This window comes from Myotis nattereri (genome assembly GCF_964212035.1).
Source record: "Myotis nattereri genome assembly, chromosome: 17".
NCBI classification, from domain to species: domain Eukaryota; kingdom Metazoa; phylum Chordata; class Mammalia; order Chiroptera; family Vespertilionidae; genus Myotis; species Myotis nattereri.
The window spans coordinates 15,631,268-15,653,453 of NC_138092.1; the positions used below are offsets into that span (position 1 = coordinate 15,631,268).

The 22,186-nt window shown below is 38.3% G+C and overlaps 1 protein-coding gene across 1 annotated transcript in view; it reads left to right on the forward strand.

The window, feature by feature from the left end:
• ZFPM2 (zinc finger protein, FOG family member 2) overlaps positions 1–22,186 on the forward strand; it is a 314,865-nt gene that overhangs the window by 158,165 nt on the left and 134,514 nt on the right. Inside the window, exon 3 of the mRNA XM_081111219.1 lies at positions 13,917–14,028. Coding sequence (XP_080967345.1) covers positions 13,917–14,028 — 112 coding nt within the window. The remainder of the gene's footprint in view (positions 1–13,916; positions 14,029–22,186) is intronic.

Below are 22,186 nucleotides of genomic sequence, written 5' to 3' on the forward strand. Positions count from 1 at the left end.
GTAGTCAAATTTATAACACCTTTATACTATGCTGCATTGATCCTTCTGTTGATGTCTGGATAGAACAAATTAAACAGGCACAAGACTTGTCACAGATATTTAACTACTTCTTAAATTTCCCATTTCCCCAAATCAATATACTTAGTACATAAAATAAGTATAAAAGAACACTAAACTCTTTGTCAGGTGTTGGTTTAAGTGAGTTATAAGTGATAACTTATTTTCTCTTCACAACAGCCCCATGAGGTATTATTATTCCCGTTTTACAGATAAGGAAACATGCACAGAGAAGTGGAGCTAGGAGCTACTCGGCCAAGATCACACCATAGATGAGTAGCAAAGGTTGGATTTAAATTTAAGCGCTCTGACTCTAAACCCAATTCTTTCAGTCAATGTATTAATTGCCTCTCTGTTAAGCCCATAGTATATGAACTGAGGTTTCTGCTCCTTTTCCTCATCATGCTCACCACAGTGTGGGAAAATATTGTATGTATGGCATAAATAATATTTGAACTCTTTCGTTTCACACCCATTGAGTCAAAAGAACTATCTTTTTAGTCATGAAATAGTCACAGCGTAGGGAATATAGCCAATAATATTGTAATGACTGTGTATGGAGCCAGTGGGTACTTGAAATATTGGGGGGGCTCTTTGTGAAACATACGATGTCTAACCACTATGCTGCATACCTGAAACTGATGCAAAAATATTGAATGTAAGCTGTAATTGGAAAAAACAAAATTAAAAAACAACATTCTTGTTTCCCCCTCTGCACTGTTTTCACCCAGCACTTTATACTGAAGCTTCGTTTTGACTTCTCAGTTTGACCTTGAACGTCTCCTGGCAGGTGAAAGTGCTCTGATTTGTTTTGGTCCAGTCTACCTGTGAACAGTTCAGTATAAGCTGAGGAACATGCTGACTAAACATAGACTGAAATATTTCTTAAGTGGAGAATCCTCCATTAGGGAGCCAAGACTATACATTGCCATTCAGCTTCCTTAAGTGGGTGCATCCAGAAGATCCAATGAGGGGAGTTGACCCGTCAGACATGAAGGTCTGGATAGACTGCTTTGAACCCCAGAGTGTACATTGATGCCTCTCGGAGAAGCTCTTTGATGAGGCTCTATTGTGTCTGCTGGCCAGCTGAGCACCAAGAGAATCCATTTTTCATTTGTTCTTGTGTAATAGTTGCCGAATAGAGTGAAATTTAGCCTAAAGACATCTTGGATCTCATCATGAATTCTGCTTATGATTGGAAACATTTACATGGGCTATTTTTTATCTGCTGTAAGCTATAATAATGTCCACAGGTATAAAAATACCTATAGTCATAAAAATATTAAAAGTATTGCTTGTTTTTCAGTATTTTTATGTTACTAACTAGACTATGCTCAGCTCTATTACCCTTAAACCTACTAGGTGTCTCGTATTGATATTTGTATCTCAAGTAGACTTTTAAGACTCCAAATTGTGCAAAATATGAGAAATAATTTACTACAAAGCTATAATTTTCACAGCTTGAAAATTTTTTTTTACAACCTGAAGATTATTAATGAGGCACCATGCAATTAGCTTATACAAAGTGCAGCTAGGAATCATGCATAATGTAAAACAGTAACTGCTAACCACTGACTCATGGAAGATCATTAAGCTAGTTTCATGGACATGAAGAATTGATATTTAACACAATTCCTAAGAAGATTCTTATAACTTTAAAGCCATGGAAATAATTTAGTTTCTAGCAATGTGAACTTGAACAAGTTGTTTAACATTTTAGTCTCGTTTTTTACTTATACAAAATGGACATGACAATATCTCCCTTATAGAATTGTGAAAATTAATTTAAAAAATAATGTGGCACCTAGAATTTCAGCACATAGTTAAAGTATAACAAAATGTTATGAATCATATATTAGGGACATGGGGCACTTTTCTATCAAGCCAAAATTCTTCTTTTACTGGGAATATAGAAATATATATATCTTTTTTTATTGATTTCAGAGAGGAAGGGAGAGGGAGAGAGATAGAAACATCAATGATGAGAAGAATCATTGATTCGCTGCCTCCTGCACGCCCCCTACTGGGGATTGGACCTGCAACCTGGGCATGTTCCCTAGACTGGAATCGAACACAGGACCCTTCAGTCCACAGGCTGACACTCTTATCTACTGAGCCAAACCAACTAGGGCTGGAAATAAATTTCTTTAGGAGTGTTAGGAACATAAGCCAAACAAACAATTTCAAAGAATACATACCTGGTACTGCTTTAAGCCCATTATATACATTAACTCATTTAATCCTCAGAATAATCCTGTGACGTAAGTACTTTTATTTATTTTAGAAATCAAGAAATTGAGATACAGTAGTTAAGCAACTTGCCCTAAGTTATACAGCTCCTAAGTGGTGGAAATATGATTCAAACTAAATCGGCTTGACACCAATATACAAGTATTTTAAAAATATATTTTTTATTGCCTTGAAAGAGGAAGGGAGAGGAAGAGAGAGAGAAACATCAATGATGAGAGAGAATTACTGAAGAGCTGCCTTTTGCATGCCCCACACTGGGGCTCAAGCCCACAACCCGGGCATGTACCCTGACAGGGAATTGAACCATGACCTCCTGGTTCATAGGTTGACTACTGAGCCATGCCGGGCAGGCATATACGTTTTTAAACTATCTGTTGATAGTTCAAAGCATATTGAGTGAGATAGTGAGTATACACTCAAAGTAGTATATACATAATTCATCTTGGCTTCATTTCCCAAAATATTATCATTTTTGAATTATTTATTCAATATATTTTTATATATTTTTATGATATACTTTATTTAGCAGTAAGAATAATTAGATGAGTATAAAGTAAACCAATGTTTAATAAAGTGGAAGTGAATGGCTTCTCAAAAGATATATATAAAAGATTTTATGATTAGATTTTAGATATAATTATTAAAATATAAGCCATATATTATAGACTTTCAATCCAATTGGAAAGTGTTTTTAATCTTAAAATTGAAGTGTAATCCTAAAATGCCACGAAGATCTCTTAAATAGAGTCTATTAACCACTTCTCCCCTATTTGCTATACTTCCGTTTGGTCATGAGCCATCAAATAGGCATTGTGATTTTCAAAGTTTTCAGACATATACTTAAAATATAATGAGATCAATTATTAATGATTTAAATAATCTGTATGTCACTTGGGTGTTTTTATTATCAACATGTGAGCATCTAGAGGAAATGTAACTCATCTTTCACTTTCTGAGAGGTTTCTATGTAGTAGATATTTAATGAACATTTATTGAATGAATAATGAATATACTTAATTTCTGGTAAAGTATACAGTGACTACTTTAAAAGCAGAATGACCAAAATACACTTCTTAAAGCAGAAATGGTATAGAGGAATACAAAGTTAGCACTGATTAGTTATTACTAATGGGAATGGTTTTATACATGAGGTTACATTATTTATGTGGCAAAAAACACATCTGGACAAGGCAAAGCAACTTGTTCCAAGCTTTAATATCCTTCACGTGCAACTAAATGGAGAAGTTAACCCAGGGTCTTGGTACCCAGACATTAGTTTTAATAGATATGTTAGCTTGTCATGTTAACATTATTGAACTATCCTTTCCACCCTACCCATCGATGCATTTATTCATATTGTATTCCTTTTGTAAAGAATATAGCTTGAGACATCTGTCCAGGGGCAGTATTAATAAAGGTTTATCTCATTTGGTTCTGACCTCATAGCAGGCTCCTTCAGTTGCCCCAGACCCACAGGGGTGCTGAAGGAAGGTGCCTGCCCTGGGAGCATGTGGAGGTGAATCTATTTCATTGGCTGGCATTCTCTCCGCGTGCCTCCAGCAGAAGGCCCAGCCCCTGTGAGCTGGGCTCTGGACTTTTATTCTCTGAAAGTGCAGAACGAGTGTAGTCCTTCGGCATCTGCCGATTCGGGGAGAAATATTGAAAACCATCCTCATGATCAGAGTCTTCCTGTCAATACTTAGTTTAAGTGTTTGCAGAGTTCTTGTTCTTAAATGTCTCACAGATTTAGAGAAGCTTTGACAACTGGGTAGCACCTTCGCGCTTCTACCAACTAGTTTGCCAGCTTTTAATTTCTTGTACCCAACTTTCAATATCATGCCTCATAAAAATCCGCCTTCCCAAAAGGTACTATATGTATTACGGCACCAACTCTCTAGCTTAACAATTCCAGCTTTTTTTCTTTTTCTCTTTGAAGGGGGATGCTTTCCTCACTTCTAGTTTTTCAGCTTTTCCATAGACTTTTTCCAACAATTTCAAATATCATTATCAGGTATATCTTGAGATGGGTTTTTAACAACTTATGATTATAAGAAAGCCATAAGGTGATAAATCATGAAACAACACAATTAAAAGAGAATTGGTTTTAAAATTTACTATATTATTAATGTCAGGATTGCCTTTTGGGGGGGGGATGAGGCTGACATCAAGATTGGCTGAAATGGTAATAATAAGGAGACAATCTAACAGGTGGATGAAGGATTCATTACAAATTGCAATGCATTAATTCATGAGGAACAGACATATCTCAGTATCTGAGGATGGCCTTGTGGAGGATTGAGGTTTTTGTCTCTTCCACAGAATGCCTTTGGGATATATCTCAAAAATAGGCTACTGAATAGAATTGACCACAATTTTATGTGTAACTAGGCCATTGAGAGTTGAATGAATATATACATTTTTTAATGTTTTTTATTAATTTTTAGAGAGAGAGGGAGAGTGATAAAGAGATAGAAATATGGATAAGAGAGAAACATCTATCAGCTGCCTCCTGCACACTTCCTACTGAGGATCAAACCCACAACCCAGGCATGTGCCCTGACTGGGAATGGAACTGTGACCTCCTGGTACATAGGTTGACACTCAACCACTGAGCCATACTGGCTGGGCAGTACATATACATTTATTACACACTCTTTATAATTCTTCCTAATAACACTCGCATTTTTATCACCCCATTTTCTTTGGTTTTAAAATCCCAAAGTAAAGTAAATTAGAATGGCATTATTTACTGTTTTGCCAATAAAAATAGTAGCATTTCCTTAGGTAAGCCTAAACCCCAGGTGTTGAATTTTCATATATATCTTCTCTGCACTCAGGATTTGAGTTAAGCTTGATGAAAATGCTATAGTAGGAAGTCTTACAATGGTATGTGGTTAAGCTGAAAGGATAGATGAGATCAGCTTACAGAGGAAGAAGATGAGACCGTGAGAGGTTAAGTGCTGGCCCAGGTCACACAGCCTGGACCACAGCTTTTGGGATCCCAGAACCTGCCACAGGTTGGTTTATGTGGCAGCCTCATGGCAGGAGGGTAATTTGATTCTCCCTTCCAAGGGTTCAGCACTGACACGCTTTTGCACATCGCACTATGTGCAAGCCCAGAAGTTCTGCCAGGAGCAAAACAACACTCCTTAAACACTCTGTGACTTTCAGAGCTGTGTGAAATAAAAGGTTGACGTTAATGGTTGCCAGCTTGGAGGGAGTAGCTCCTCTTTGGCGCCAAATGTATGTGGAGAACAGATGAGACTGTGGGAGTGAAGTTGGCAAAAGGGAAAGAAAAATGAATCTATTCTTTTTTTTAAAAAAAATGAAAGTATAATAAATATCTGGATAAGTTAGATGTTTATTATTCATTTAGAGATTCTTCCCATTTGGAAATGAAATACCTGTGTCTTTAGGGTCAGTACTCTTGAATAATAATTTTATATTATTTTTCTAAATATCACACAGTGATCCTTTTTATTTGGAAGTAAAGAGATTATTTTAATTACATATATATAGATATAGATAGATAGATAGATAGATCAAACTATTTGTGTTCCCTTTCCTGAAGGTAACTATTTCTTATACTGAAATGCCTATATTTAAGCAGTGACGCATGTTAAGATAATGTGTTTCAACAATTTTGAGAACTAAAAGCAAATATACCTCGCAGATAATAATGATTTTAATTTTTGGTTCCTAGAGATAAAACTGTCTTTGACATCAGGAGTGTGGATACGGTGGCCAAGGATTCTATCATTTTATTTCACACTCCTTTTGTTTCTGCAAAGCCTCTTCGCGCTTGGAGAGCCTACATACCCCAGTGGCCTTAGGGCGTTTGTTCGCAGAGGCTCTGGGGCCTCCTGCTGGGGCTGCCCTCCGGGGAAGGGCATTTTGTAGACCCACCAAATACCCAGAGAAGCAGTCTCTCACGAAACCTTCCTGGGTGTCCATCCATAGACCTGTTGTGTGCCTAATGGTCTAGGGTAGCGGTTCTCGTTCAATCACATTCCATCTGATGTCTTTCTGACCTCGAGTTTTCACGTATTTTCTAATTTAAGAGCAAACTTACACTTATTGGAGCTTGAGTTTGAAAATGTGTCTAGCACATCAGTTTTTTTTTCTTCAAGCAATACAAATTTGATCATCTCTTACTAAGTTGAGTCTTATGTGGTATCAGTTTGGGAGTTCTTAAAGTGACCTGTTTAAATCTATTTGTAATTTATTATCTGTCTCTCTGTCTCTGTGTCTCTCTGTCAGTCACTCTGTGACTGTGTCTACTCCCCAGGCCCGTGATTTTAGGCACAATAAACAAAAGGAAGCCTGGCCAGTATGGCTCAGTGGTTGAGCTTCAACCTATGAACCAGGAGGTTCCCGGTTTGATTCCTGGCCATGGCACGTGCCCCAGTTGTGGCTCTGTCGCAAGTGTGGGGCATGCGGGAGGCAGCCAGTCAATGATTCTCTCTCATCATTGATGTTTCTATCTCTCCCTCTCCCTTTCTTTCTGAAATCAGTAAATTTTTTTTTTTTTTTAAAAAAAAGGAAGACTGAGACTCTCCCAATGTAGTGCAGTGGCCATTCTGTGCAATTTTGAAATGGAAGCACATGATTTTAATGGAGGCACATGGCTTACATCGTCATGTCTAATGATGTCTGGGATTAACTAGGCATGGAGAACATTTAGGTGTTATTATTGAATTACACAAATAATGCCAACCCCGCAGGACCACATAGAGTAGACTGTTTCTGTGTATGTCGTTTAAGGTAATACTCTACTTCCTAAAAGAAAAAAGTTATCCGCCTCAGTAGCATCAAGCTCAAACATTCACATGGTGCCCTGTATAACTTTTGAAAGGGTATTTACTGAGAAGCACAGTTCTATTAGGTGGAAATCATCATGCTAAAAGTTTTATAGTTCCAGTCAAATCAGTAATATTGAAACTATAGACTATGCCCATAGTTACTGAAAATACAATTATTGCAGGGCCTTGAATTATTACTTGACATTTCTTTCAACTCCAGGTAGTCAAAGATTTTAAGTTGTTACACCTCCTTAGGACAGGCTATTGATGAAGGGAATTTTTAAACTCAGGTTCACTGTCATTAGGGACTGCACACAGTGATAGGGAGTGATCAATGTTTTCGTGACCATAGGATTGAATTTGAATTTCATTCCAGTGTGGAGAACTATTTGGATGCATTAACTGAAACTTCCTGTATAAAATTTCCCCTGTGGTAGTGCACGGTGGAATCACATACACTATCCTTTTTCATATACTTGTGAATAATGCAGTTGGGAGAGATTGGGAGGTGGTTTTTGTTGTTGTTGTTGTTGTTGTTTGTTTTTTTTTAGTTCTCACTGTATAAGTCTAATGTCTGCAGTAATTTGGAAATTTGTATGCCTCCCTTCTAATATGTTTTTAGAGGTGAAAGAATGGAAACAGCTATGAATTCTTAAAGCAGCTATGAATTTTGCAAGACAGGTCTCAGTCCTTTTCACCTATTACCCAGTTGTGGAAGCAATACCCCAAAAGCATTTTTATCAGCATCCAGCCACATCTCATGGTCCTGGCTTGAGAGTCTCTAATGAGATTTTGTTATTTTCCTGAACTAAAATCAGTGGAGGCCAGTTTTTCCATTAAATGACACCTCGTTCTTTTAAAAAGCTGTAGTGTCAGGCTCGTCTCATGGGTCAGATTTTTCTAAGACTTCTAGCTCTCCCTAAGCCTCGTTTTGGAAATCTTCAACAAATATTTCCAGCAAAACTTGGAATCTCGAAGACCACATTATGTCACCAGTTTCTTGGGTTAGAATTATCCTCTGTTCTTTACCTTTGGGCTGTCTACTTTATCTCCATTAACCTTTTGGCTTGAGTATAAACATTTATTGAAGGCTACCTCCTTTGTCGGTCCAGTAACTCCAAAGGTTAGTGAGAAGTGGATGCTAGTCTGACCTCTTTTATCCACATTAGATGATTCTAATTATTCCTAAGAAATGACACTTTTGACCCATTTTGTCCTTGTCAAGTTTGTCTAGTTGTAGACTGTCTAAGCATGAAACTCTGGGTTCAGAGTGTGTCCAGGAGGGCTGATTTTTTCAGCTTACAATGGGGAGCCCTCAGAAGTGCACACTGTTTCTTTTCCTTTTTAAAACATTCCAGCTTCACTGAAATTCAGGGCTCCTGTTAGGTACCTTGAATTGATTTATTATTGAAAGAGACGGCCTAGATATAGATAAAGTGCAAACTTTAACCTGCAAAAAATCCAGGGGTTATTTCAGTACAAACAAAAAATGATGAAAACCTTTGTACAAGTGAGAATAAGCCAAGTTTTGCTGAGGTTGCAAGCAACCCTAATATCACAATAGCTCTTTACATTTAAAAAAGGTGTTTTTTCTCATGGTCCATGAATATTGTAGGGCTTCCTTCCTCCTTGCAGCCTTACAAGATCAATGCAGCAAAGCCAAGGCATCATGGTGGTCCATTGGCTCCTACAGCTTCTGTGTGAAAGTGACATGAGTCAGCCCTTGTTCAATCTCATTGGTCAAATGAAGTGATATGACCACACCTAACTTTAAAAGAGACCTGGAAAGTGGAGAGTTGGAAATCAATGATCAGTGGCATTAGTGACTACCCCCACTTTTAAAATGGATAATGGTGTTGGTCTCGACATCTATGCTGATGATGACAGATATTACCAGTGCCTGAGAAAGAGTAGGGATTCAGCATATGTTTTTGTACATTTTTTAATGCATCTATTCATATAGGTCTTTAGCAGAAGTTTGGCATGCATCTTTGGTGTACTCTACACTGTGTCATTTGCTTTCCATGGCAAGCTTTGAGATAGAAAGTATTGCCCATTTCTCAGATGTACTTGCGAGGTTCAGAATGTTCAAGTTCAAGTCATTTTCCCTTCACAGAACCCATCAGTAGCATGTGTCAGGATTCAAACCTGCATCATTGAACTCTAAGAACAGCAGTGTTCTTTCTGCTACACCTCAACTCTAAGGTCAATGATGAACCATGAAATGTTTTAAATTCCTAATTACAGAAGCAGGAATTATTAGTCACCACTGTGTATTTCCTCGTACTTCAAGGCACAAACATCAAACATATCTAATGATTTTAGAATGGCGATGAAGATTTGGTGTTATCCCCACCCAGGGAAAACCGTTTTATACTTTTGAGCACATTTGATGAGGAAGTTATCATTTGTTTTTTAACCTTAAGTCAGTGATTCTGAATGTCTTTTGTGTTGGTTTTCAATTACTGCCAGAACAAATTACCATACACTTAGTGGCTTAAAACCACACAAATGTATTACACTAAAGTTCTATAGATCAGAAGTCCAGTATGAATCTCTAGAGACTAAAATCAGTTTGTCAGATGTGTTCTTTTCTGTGTGTGGGGAGTTGGGGGGCAGGGTCGGTCTGGGGAGAATTCATTTTCTGCTCATTCAGATTGCTGGCAGAAGAATTCAGATCCTGGAGTCTGCAGAACTGAAGTCCACTTCTTTGCTCCCTTTAATTGAGGTCCCGCCCAGTTTCTAGAACACTGCATTCCTTAGCTGAGGCCTCAGCTTGCCATCCTCAAATGCAGCAGGTGGAATCCTTTCATGTCCAATCTCTTTGATCTACTGCTGCCTCTTTCTTCTACTTAAGAAATCTCCTGTGTTTAGATTGGGTCTATCCAGATAATCCAGGGTTGCCTGGTCATGTCATGGTCCTAAACCTTAATCGTATCTTTAAAATCCCTTTTACCAAGTAAAGTGACATATGCTCAGGTTCCAGGTGACTAGAGCACGGACATCTTTGGGGCCCAGATTTCTGCCTGCCACACCTTTTACATCTGCTCTCTTTTCTCATCATATTGTAGCAACTGTATTCTCTGGAGGAGACTAGATAAAGACCTCGGCCTTCATTTCTTCATTTGTGAAATCATTGAATGTAAAGTTGCTTCCACTCTTAACTCTTGTATAAATCCTTATGATAGAGAGAGGCATTGGAAAGTAAACATAATGATCAATGTGAATATTACTGTTATTTTCTATTCATGGGTTTTGCTGGAGTGTGGATTTCATATAATCCTTACTAACTCCTTCCCTCTCACACTTGGTAATCTTCTTTGAAGGCAGTCAATCTCTACAAAAGTTGACTTCTTCAGAAAGAAATTGACTTACCTGCTCAAAACTGTAATAACTGGTCCCTTGAGATTTTTTTATCTACTTATTTACTCTACAGCTTGGATATAGCTTTCAGCAAATCTTTGGTAAATTTTTGCTTTTGCTTTATTGATTTGGAGAAAAAGAAATTGTTTCCTCTTTAATTTAGTTTCTTAGTAAGTCAGAGTGTACTTATACCCAAGCATAATAAACACTTCCAAAGTTTTAAAAGGTATTATGCCTCATTTACTATTAAGGAAAGATATTAATTAATGGTTTTTTTTTTGTTGTGCCACAAAATTAACTGCTTTAAATATTAATTGGCCCATGTAAAAACTGGAGAAAATGTTCATGCCTAGCTCTTGGAGTTAAAATCAAAAACAAAAATTCTAGGAAAGTACTTAATACCCAACATTTAGCAAATACTCAATAGATACAAACAGCTAATATTTTGTTAGTAGTAATAGTAGGAGTGGACGTGAAGAACGCATCTCAGTATGCTCAGGACTTTCCATTTTTAACACTGAAAATCCAACATCTTGGGAAATGCTTCAATCCAAGGAAAAACCCAGATGGTTGGTCACCCTAGGAGTAGTAGTTTGGAAACAAGAGATAAATATAAATAAGGGCCCTGCCTTCTACAAGCTATTTTACCTAAAAGAAATTATTAAATTTTTGAGTTGCCATTTCTTTATCTGAAAATATATATGAAATAATAGAATCCTTATTTTTTCCTGATCAAAACATCTTTACTGGCTTTATTCTTCTTAGAGATTACAGCACAAAAGGTTTTGCCTAATAAGAAGAGGACCTTCAAGATCTGTTCTAACCTGCCCTTCCATATGCTGTGTTCCTTCCTCCTACGCATGATGATAATAATAATATTGATGATGATGATGGTGATGATGATGACAGCTAATGTTTATCTAGTGCTTTCTACATACCAAGAATAGACTTTATAAGGACTTAAACAAAAGAGTCCAGAACTACTCACTATTTCTTGTACACATGTACATATATTCTATTCAGACTATGGCCATGCTATTACCAGAAATTGTAAATTCCTCCTGTATATCCTTTAAGATCTTGCCTGAGTATCACCTCTTCTATGAAATCCTTCCAGAATCCACAGGACAGGAATTTCTTTCTCGCCCTTCACTAACCTGCAAACAATTTACTCGTGATGTTACACTCCTTACCATGCTACTTTTTGCATTATATCAAACTTTTTTAAACGTATCTGTATCCTTCACCAAAAAAATGTCTGAACATATTTTTAGCACCACGCATAGGACACTGTTCATTGGTTTGTTTGTGAAATGAATGGAAGAGCAATTGATTTACTTTACACTTAAAGATTCCCTAAAATGTTTAAGTGATCAATATCTATTTTTTATATTATCTATCAAAAATTGTAAAAGCTCATTTTCTGTGTAGAAATCCATATGGCTTTAAGAACTATGGAATATAAAGATTAAATAACTAAAATGAAATAATAGAATACAATAGAAATGGGGCCAAGTGTCTGTTGTTGAAATCTATTCTTTCAAATCAGAAAAAGCAGATGTTACAAAGAAGATGACTAAATCCATCATAGACAGGCTTCTCTGAATGGTGGACTGTCTCCCTGTGACTTGCTCTGCTTACTGCTTGGAGAACTGCTGACCCTGATCTGTGGACTTAACTGTTTCTCTGGTAATAAAAGGAGCTAAAATATGCATAATTAAGACCTACTGTTTAATTGGATATGGGTCACTATCATTTCAGATTGAAGAAGCTTGCCTGTGCTCAAATTCTGTTTTGAAAATGGAAATAAATAGAAATGGTTACTCAGACGGGTAACCCTAGAGACAACTGGATAATATTTTGCCTAGATTGTTAAAAATCACAACATGATATAAAAGTACTTCTTGCCTGCAGGGCTTTCAGATACTTGTTTTCTAATGGCTACACTAGCTAAATATTAAGATATGTGTTTGAAAAATTAAGACTTTGAAATGAATCAAAGTATGAATATGAAAAATCAGTATGCCAGTATTTCTTGCAATTGATCTGTTTTACTACCTCTTCTGTTTTAATATTTGAATATTTTTTCAACTTCTTTTTAATTGTATCCATCGTGGTTCATGTTTTCATTAAATTGTGTATTCTGTGATAGTTTTATCTCTCATCATACAATTGAAACTTCAAGAAATGGGTTAGCCTTCCTTTCAACATGCAGCGTTTTTAATATGGCTCCGCAGTTAACAATGGGTCCATGTCTCATGCGTTATCGTTGTTGCCATTCAGCGGGTGAAACGGGTTTCCCAGATTCCTCAGAGATTTGAAATGGCCAGATTACATGGAACTCCTCAAGCGAATACTTGTTAATGCCAATTTGGGAAATTGGTGATAGCACAAAACATGTGGGAGAGTCCCAGACTGGGCTGAGGTCTCTCTGGCAGGATCGTATCTAGGTGAAAATGCAGTTCAGAAATTACCTGGAGACCCTTGTATTGTGCTCTGTGTTGTGGTTTTATGATATTTGATATACAGAACATGGGCTGCTGAATGATAAAAGTCTGAGTGCCAGTTCACTGTGACTCATCAGAAACAAGAGTCTTGCTAAGCTTATTTCCTCCCAGTTTATTTCCTGCCATGTACGTTTATCAACATCGTTAAAGAAACAACCTAAAATGCTCAACCTTTTGAACCTTGTATTTAAAATGTCCCCTGGAAACATTTTGCCTCCCTGCTTCTATGCCTCTCAGAGGATATCATGCTCTACTTGCTCTGCGTTTGATTTTATTCATAATTCCCCTTTTATAGTCTTTCTGAAGACAATGTATGGTTGATCATTAGCAGCAATATTATTATTATTATTATTATTATTATTATTATTATTATTATTTCAGCTACAGACGGACTATATATCCGCACTTAGCAAAGGGGTCGAGTAGATTTCATTATTCATTCAGAATAAATTCCTACTCTAATATAAATGTTGCTGAGGATAGAGCTTTGAAATGGATCCTGATTCTTTACATTCTTTCCTGTCTGTTTCAGGAAATAGTGAGATCCTGTTGATAGTAAAGGACAATGTGTCTAAAGTTCACTTCTAAACACCCTGCTCTTTGCCATGAAAGTCATCTGCATTCTCTTTATAATTCCGAGCCACGAGAGATCGGACTAATCTTGGCGATCTGATCCAGTATCATTTGGGGGGTGGGGGGTGGGGGCGGGGAATCCTTGATAATAAGTCTACCGTTCAAGATTAGTGCAAGCTGGAAAGTTTTATAGCTTCTGTCATCTTAACAAGATATGAGGAGGCCGGGGAATAAGGACTTGGATTATGGTTCTGGAGATTTAGTTGTTTGTAAAAAAATAAAATAAAATAAAACGATCCGTTATTATTGAAGGTTTTAATCAATGAAAGCGAATGGCATCTGTTTGTTATCATTCTTTCTGCAGAAGACAAAGGCTCAGGCCCCCCTGGTGCTGACTGCTGGCCCCAAGTGGCTGCTGGATGTGACTTGGCGAGGCGTGGAGGACAGCAAAAACAACTGCATTGTGTACAGCAAAGGTAAATGCAAGGCCCGCCCCCGTCCCTGCGTCTCTGGAAGTATTGAAACCTGAGAATTGCCAAACTGCGCCAAAGGAGCTGGATTCAAATTTGATCCTCTCTTCCTTTTCCTCTTACGATTTCTCTTCCCTGTGTTTGCAGCAAAGCCTGGCGCTTTTTTTACAGCGTAAAACAAGCAGTATTACGCCAGGAATTCCTTAGCGCCACACACAGTTTCCTGAACTTGGTTCATATTTGAGTACCCCTTCCTTGTTCTACGTTTTCAGGGATGGCCGGTTTGAGGAAACCCCAGGTTTCTCTCGCAGGCATTATCTACCAAGAAGCAAATTCCTTGTGACAGGTTGCACTTCCTGTCAAGGTGTACGTTCCAGGAGACTGCATTCCAGCCAGTTTCTTGAAATCACTCGTGACGGGAGGGCACCTTAAAATGAAACCCTGGCAAAGATGGAATTCTCCCCAGTAGCGATTTCTGAAGGGCAGGAGGGGACCAGGCAGGAGGAAGCGATGGCTTGCAGAGCTTTGCTTTGATTTGCTCAGTGAGATATCAACCTAGACCGAGTCATCCAGCTACACCCTGGCTACAAAGGAGCCGAGCCGCAGCTCACAGCTCGGCGGTGGCATATTGCGGGACTGGCTCTCTAAAACACAGCCTCCTCCTCGTGTGTGGTGTGGTTTGGGGCTCTTTCCTCCATATTCCAGTTATGGATCCGAGCTCTGTACTTTTTCCAGTGAAATCCCTCATCGCTCCGCTTTGTAAATATTGCAAAACCTTGTGCTTCTCATGTTTAATTTCTTCTAGCTTTCGTTTTTTACCAAATAGACCTACTGAGATCAAAGATTTATTTGCACATTGAACCTAGACACCATGAAAGCGTACAAGGGACCAAGCAAATAAGCGCCCCTATCAATGTATTAACATAGAAAACACTAATCATAACATCAAAGACTCTTGAAAACTTGCTCGGAACAATTACAACTTGTTCCTATAATCATTATAATTTGTACACTTATAAGAGGATTGCCTTTAAACTGCCATAGCCTTTGAAAGTTGAAACACCGGAAAAAGGGAATTTGCAAGCTAAGAAAACAATCTGCACAGCAGGATCTGATTATATCCCGTTCCCTTCTATGATTGCTGGTCCCATACCCACTCGTTTCTAACCCTAAATACCTGTGGTATGCTGGTGGGGGAGCTTTCAGCTGAAAGAGAAGGTAGAATTTTCCCAGGATATGTCAATATGATCTATCAACGTGGAAAGAAACAGTACAGTGAACCAGCTTCCTAATGCCCACATTCAGGATGCCAAAATACAAAAGGGATCTTGGAATATAGGGTTAATTACTGGGAATAACTTTTTTTTTTTTTTTTTTTGCTGTGCAATATCTTATCTGCATGATGGCTCTGTAGTATGCATGAAGCTAGGGAATAGCTGTTCTCCTATCATAACCCAAATCTACTGCATCTGTAAATCAGGCATTCTTTTGGAAGAGACGATGGTTACATTGTTATATAAGGAAAATAACAAAATTCTAATTCAGTGTTCAACGGAGTACTTTTTTATTATAGTTGGATATACCTCAAGCCTTTTGGCAATAAATTTGAGTAATTTATGGAAGCTTATTAATTAATAATTAACTGATAAAACTTGTGCTAGCCTTGTACCTCCATAATAATGGTCACATTTATTAATCACCCTTGAGTCCCCGTCCTTGGTAATCCCATACCAAATTGCACTTACTTCTCTCATTCCTCTTCATTGTCTTATTTTACGATTATAATTTTATGCGTTTAGGAAGAGTAAGTAAAAAGTAAGCTATTTCCTGCCTTTCCAATCTACTCCACATTTACTGAGGGCAAGGACTGTGTCTTAGTCGCCTTTCTATCTTTGATCTGGCATGCTGCTTATACAAAACAAAACAAAAAACGAAATAAATATTGATTGGTTGACTAGATAAACCAATGATTAATGCTTGCGAGAGACTATAATAGACACTTCACATACTATGATGATGAACCGTTTGAATTCTTGCCATTTCATAGTTTCTACAAAAGGCAATTAGATATTGTTCACCCTACAAGAACAATTAGTATTGCAGTTCAAATAGCAGGGACTCCAATAACTATATATGCATTATTTCATTGAATCATCATGTAAACCTCCCGTAAGCTAATGAATATACTACTTCATTTTAACAAGGTGAAATTGCGCATTTGTAGGGTAAGTAATTTGCCACGGTCACGGAGCTAATATTATGCGCAGAGGTTGAAGTGGGGTTCACACGCACATTGGTCTAGCTTAGGGTCTGAGTTATACATAGTGGAATATGTTCTCCTGCATTAAGATTTAAACAGCTGTGAGATGGGCAGTTTTGTTTTTTTTTTTCATTGGACACAATTTGGCATTGTGGCTTAGAGAGGTAGGATGGTTGTCCTTGGGCATGGAGAGCTAACAGTGGAGCCAAGTTTGAATCCCGATCTTGACAATTCCAAATTCTGTACTCTGTGTCCTATGGGACTCTGCCTTTGCACGTGTGACTGTTACATGATGAGAAGATCCTCCTAAACCACGCAGACCTTCATGTCCAGAAATCACAGAGTATATGTTAATGTGGAACTTCCCAGAGTGTGTGTATGTGGTTTTTTTTTCCCAATGGACTTCCACGGGGATTAGTGCTGTAGGCAACACACTTGGGAAAGCTCTGCTGTAGACTCAACGCTGATCTCCTCAATGGGCTTCGGAGGCCTGATGTTACTTTCTAGAATTCAGATTTTCATTGGAGGGAGGGGATAGCTCCCCACGGTAGGTCTTCAAGTTCTGGGAGTACCTTAATATTTTGGGACTGGAATAGGGATCAATTCGCATCATGGAAAATGTGACCCCGAGAAGCACACCGACCAGGACCACACGGGCTCTGTAGCCTTTTGTCGTTCCAGCCAGCAGGTATGGCAGAACCTCTCAAAGCAAATGCGTTTTGTAGGTGGAAGGGTTGGCAATTTAGATTTAACAATATTGACTTGAAAATCTCTAATGTGTGAGGCATTGTCATAGTGTGTATGTTATTTTGGGAGCTCTTGTTTTCAAGTGATAGAAGTTCACGTGTGTGTGTGTGTGTGTGTGTGTGTGTGTGTGTGTTGGGAGGAGGGGCATTCATCTGAGAGTCCATGGCAGTTCTGGACTTCAGGAACACCTTCATCCAGTTGTTCAAACCTTGTCCCCAGACTGCCTCTCTCTGTCTTCTGCTTCCTCTTTCTTTTGTGAGCTTCAGTCTCAGAAGTAGTCTCCTCAGGCGGTGGGAAGCTCCAGACTTATTCTACCAGCTCAAGAATTCCAGCAAAAAGAGCTTTTCCGGATGTTTAGTGGAATATATCACATAACAATCCCTAAACCAGTTAATTGCTATGACTGTCCCTGACTCTCCCTCATCGACCACAGTCATCCTTAGGGCCAAAGAGTAGAATTATCCCCACAGGAGCCACTAAGATGGAGGGTGAATAGTTTCCCTAAAGAAACCAAAGTACTGTTGCCACACACACATAAATGGTTGCTTATTGGGCTAACATCCATGCACCCAGATTTCCTTATTTTGTTTTCTAGCTAAGAACCTACATGACTTAGGCATTCTATGCCAAAATCATTATTATATGAGATGGCTAACTGAGAGTACATTAGCACCTATTTACAAATAGGATGTAAAATGCATATGTGTAGTGTTTTTAAAAATTGCCTTAACCATGAAATTTTTGATATCTTTATGTTGTGTCCATAAGCCATTTAATATGTAACTATTACCACTTAAGAGACACGCTTCTTGAAGTATTATTAAATGTGGGCTAATAATGAAATTAAATATAATTATAAAATTTTCATTGCCAGGGCGTTCATCAAATAATTTTTATAAAATGTATTCTATCACTTAGTGCTGCTTAACTGCCTGCCATCGTCTTGTTTCATCAATATCAGAAAAGAATAGTATTTGGCGTTAATGTTATAATCTGATGTATGTTTTTCCTGCCTCAACTACCCCCTGTCATTCCAGAAAGTAATTAGGTCATCCAGACATTGATGGACCAGACTTGTTGGGTCGTCTGTTTTTTGCCATTATTTTCAGCAGACTCCAGATAATTCTAATTTACTTATCTGCAGCAAAAAAAGGCTAAAAAGCACTATGCTGAAGTGAAAGGAAGGTTGATAGGGGGTAGGATGAGCAAAGTCTGCCCACTTACTACTAAAATCCACTAATGCCTATCAAATGTTGGAGCTTGTCTTCTCTTTTTTTCTTTTTCAATTATAGTTTACACTGGATATTATTTTGTATTAGTTTCAGCTGTACAGCATGGTGTCTTCTTTGCTGTGTAACATTCTGTTCTTTAGAGTGGTTGCACAATATTGATGGCCCTTTTATATATGAAAAGTAAATGGCTTAATTTGAGTTTTGTGTTTCTGAGTATTTACTAGTAAAATTAAGCCTTTATTCTTGCTCTGGCCAGGTAGCTCAATCATCCTACCCATACACTAAGGTTGCAGGTTCCCTTGCTAGTTAGGGCACATAGTAGAAGCAATCAGTGAATGCATAAATAAGTGGGACAACATTCAGTCTCTCTCTCTCCTTTTCTCTTTCCCTAAAATCAATCAATCAATAAAAAAGGATTCCACTTATGTGAAAGCACAATTTCATTGTGAAACAACAGTTGCTCATATGTAACTTTGGGCAAGTCATTTTCCCTCTCTAAATCTTGATTTTCTTAGCTGTAAAAATGGAATAGCAGTGGCCGGTCTCACAGAATTTGGGGGAAGATGCACCCACACACTAACTGTGTATGTTATTATAAATATCACTAGAGGCCCGGTGCACGAATTTGTGTACCAGTGGGATCCCTCAGCTTGGCCTGCGGGATTGAGATGAAAACGGCTCTCTGACATCGCCCGAGAGCTCCCAGATTGCAAGAGGGCACAGGCCAGGGGAGGGACCCCACCGGTGCACGATCAGGGCTGGGGAGGGATATGGGAGGTTGGCCAGCTGGGGAGGGACCACGGGAGGGTTCCTGGGAGTGTCCAGCCCATCTCACTCAGTCCCGATCGGCTGGACCCCAGCAGCAAGCTAACCTACTAGTCAGAGTGTCTGCCTCCTGGTGGTCAGTGCATGTCATAGTGAGCAGTTGAGTGGCCTTAGCATATCATTAGCATATTACACTTTGATTAGTTGAATGGACGACCAGACACTTAGCATATTAGGCTTTTATTATCTAGGATATTTGCCCTGTACTCATAAGTCAATACAAATTAGAGGAAATGAAGCCAGGCCTCCAAGTATGCAAGAAAACATGATCGTCCGATACAAGATTTATAGCCAGGAATTCCATAAGTCCCTTTTAGTCACTGTGAACCCATGGTACCTGCTGAGAATCGTATTACAGAATCAGATAACTGAAGCCTTTGCAGGAGATATTATTGGATTTTTTTTGGGGGGGGGAAAGGAGGGTACATGATATTTTTATTTGTAATAAAAGTCATAAAAATGTTAATATAATTATAATATTAATATAGTAATAGCAGTTACCATTTAATAAGCATTTATTCTGTGCCAGGTATCATTTTAAACGCTGTACATACATTTTCTTATTTACCATTACGAGCTCATGACGTAAGCAGCGTATTCCCACTTTGTGGCTGAGTAAACCAAGGTCCAAATAAGTTAAGTCAGTAGTTAAAGGATAGATAGCTCACACATAATGAAATTGGGATTCAGTCTTAAATATGTCATCCTAAGTTACCAAATATACAATTAGCAGAGTTTTGAAGAAGTGGTTGTAGGGTATTGCTCTTCTTCCCAAATTGCATACTACATGTTTATCAGCCAGACTTCCTTTTTCTCGTTCTATGGTTTGGCTTTAAAGAGAAAGTGTCCAAGAAATAAAAATAGCAGTACTTTTTTTCCCAATTTCTCTGTTGCTTTTAAGACCACGGCAATTTAAAGTCATACAGAAGACCAGTCTCAAAATCATTCTAGGACCATCTTCAAAGTTCTGATTTTTGTTGTTTGCACAAATGTAGCCATGCAGTTAATTCAGTTAAGCCTATATTGATTGTCTACTGTGTTCCAGGTCTTACACTAGGCACTGTTGAATTAGTGACAAATTCTAATGTGACCTATCTTGGGTGAGCAACTTTCTGCACACTGACGAAATTGATCAATTTTTCAACACAAAGATATTTCATTGTAAGGATTCTTGCAAAAGCCTGGACTATTTTCTACATTAAAATAGAGGATCTGTTACATGTTCCTAGAACTTTGAAACAATAGCCTTGTCTAAAGCGGCAGCCAATTTTTAAACTAGCCTTTAAGCAACTTTACCTAAAGGACTTAATATCTTAGAAAAAGGAAATAAGAATTTAAAGGGGAAAATGTGCTTAAAATAAAGTCTTTATTTCCTACTGGTAATTCATAGAAAATGTGTAACTATTGTCTAGTTTTACAGAATTCTTACAAGAGGTGGGTGCCTGAACCCAATATTTAACAGCAGGAATTATAAAATCATAAGGCGATTAAGTTAGCGAGTCACAGAATTCCAATATTGCTTTTTAAATGACTTCAGGATATAGGAGGTACTAAGGTTATTATCTGTTATCAGGAATACAGTGGAATTGTACAACTGGATAATAACCAAACAAACTGACACAATGTAAAATTACATTATCAGTGTGTTAAAACAAAATTGCACCCTAAAGGAGTCCACATGCCAGCTCAGAGCTGCAGTGTAATTATGCTTAACTCTGATAATTAAAATACAACAGAGATCAACAGAATCATTTTCATTAAGAAAATTATTAATGATGGTGGTATAACAGTAATTGATTGCAGAGCTCCACAGGATAACGCGCTGCTGAAAACCCAACGTGTGTCATGAACATCTGAGGCTTTTTCTGGGTATGTTCTGTAAGAAGAGAGAGATGCTCTGGGGAGTGAGCAATTTCCTATGCCTGTTCTGGGAACCAGTGGTTGTAAAAATAGCTGCTTTAGAAAACCACTGCTTTGAGTCAAATTGTCATTTCTGAAGGGTTCTTAAGGTCAAGACAAGGGACCCTGGTAGTGACTATGTTATTTACTGTCTGTTGCAGATTGCAGGATGACAGCAACTTTAGCAAATATCGGGCTTTCTGTCATTTCACATTTACTATGCATTTGTTATATTTTTACAGTTATGTGGGTGATTTAATGATGTTATTCCAGTCTGCTTCTGTTCATACCAAATAGTTTATTTCCTTAGTTATTATTAATGTATGCTATGTGATGTGAAAAAATGCATTTGTTCTCATAACAATATCACTGTGAGTTTCCTTAATGAAGTGTTGGTAAATAATCCTGCATGTAATACTATTAATTACGTCATGCTATATCACATGCTGGAGAAAAAATATCCCTAACTACCCTGGATCCATGCATGAATGAAGCTTCTGTCTCTTAGGGGTAAAAACCCAGTTAGGGTGATGGCGAATGATAAGAACTAAGATTATATCTGTTTTATAGGTATAAAAACGAAAAAGGCGGAGTGAGGCCTTTTGACAGGTGACTGACTGTCATTCAGGTAGGTTAGCTTGTCATTCAAAGAGATGCTAATCTTGAAAGCTACCCCCAAAAGTATCTTTGTCAACTAAAATGAAGGACAACTCTTTAGGGTAGTAGATTTTTTCCAGAGTAAGATACTGTGAATAGTTCTTTATATAATAAAAGCCTAACATGCTAAGTGTGTGGTTGTCTGGCCGGCCGGCCGTTCAGCCAATCAAAGCGTAATATGCTAATGATATGCTAAGGCTGCTCAACCACTCGCTATGACCATGCACTGACCACTGGGGGCAGATGGTCGACCAGTCACTATGACATGCACTGACCACCAGGGGACAGACACTCCAATTGGTAGGTTAGCTTGCTGCAGGGGATCCTGCTGATCAGGACTGAGCAAGACAGGCCGGACACGCCCGGGAGTCCTCTTGCAGTCCCTCCCCAGCTGGCCAACCTCCCAGGTCCCTCCCCAGCCCTGATCGTGCACCGGTGGAGTCCCTTGGCCTGGCCTGTGCCCTCTGGCAATCTGGGTTGAGGGACCCTCCCCCTGAGTGCATGAGTTTTGTGCACTGGGCCTCTAGCTATATTATAATTCCAA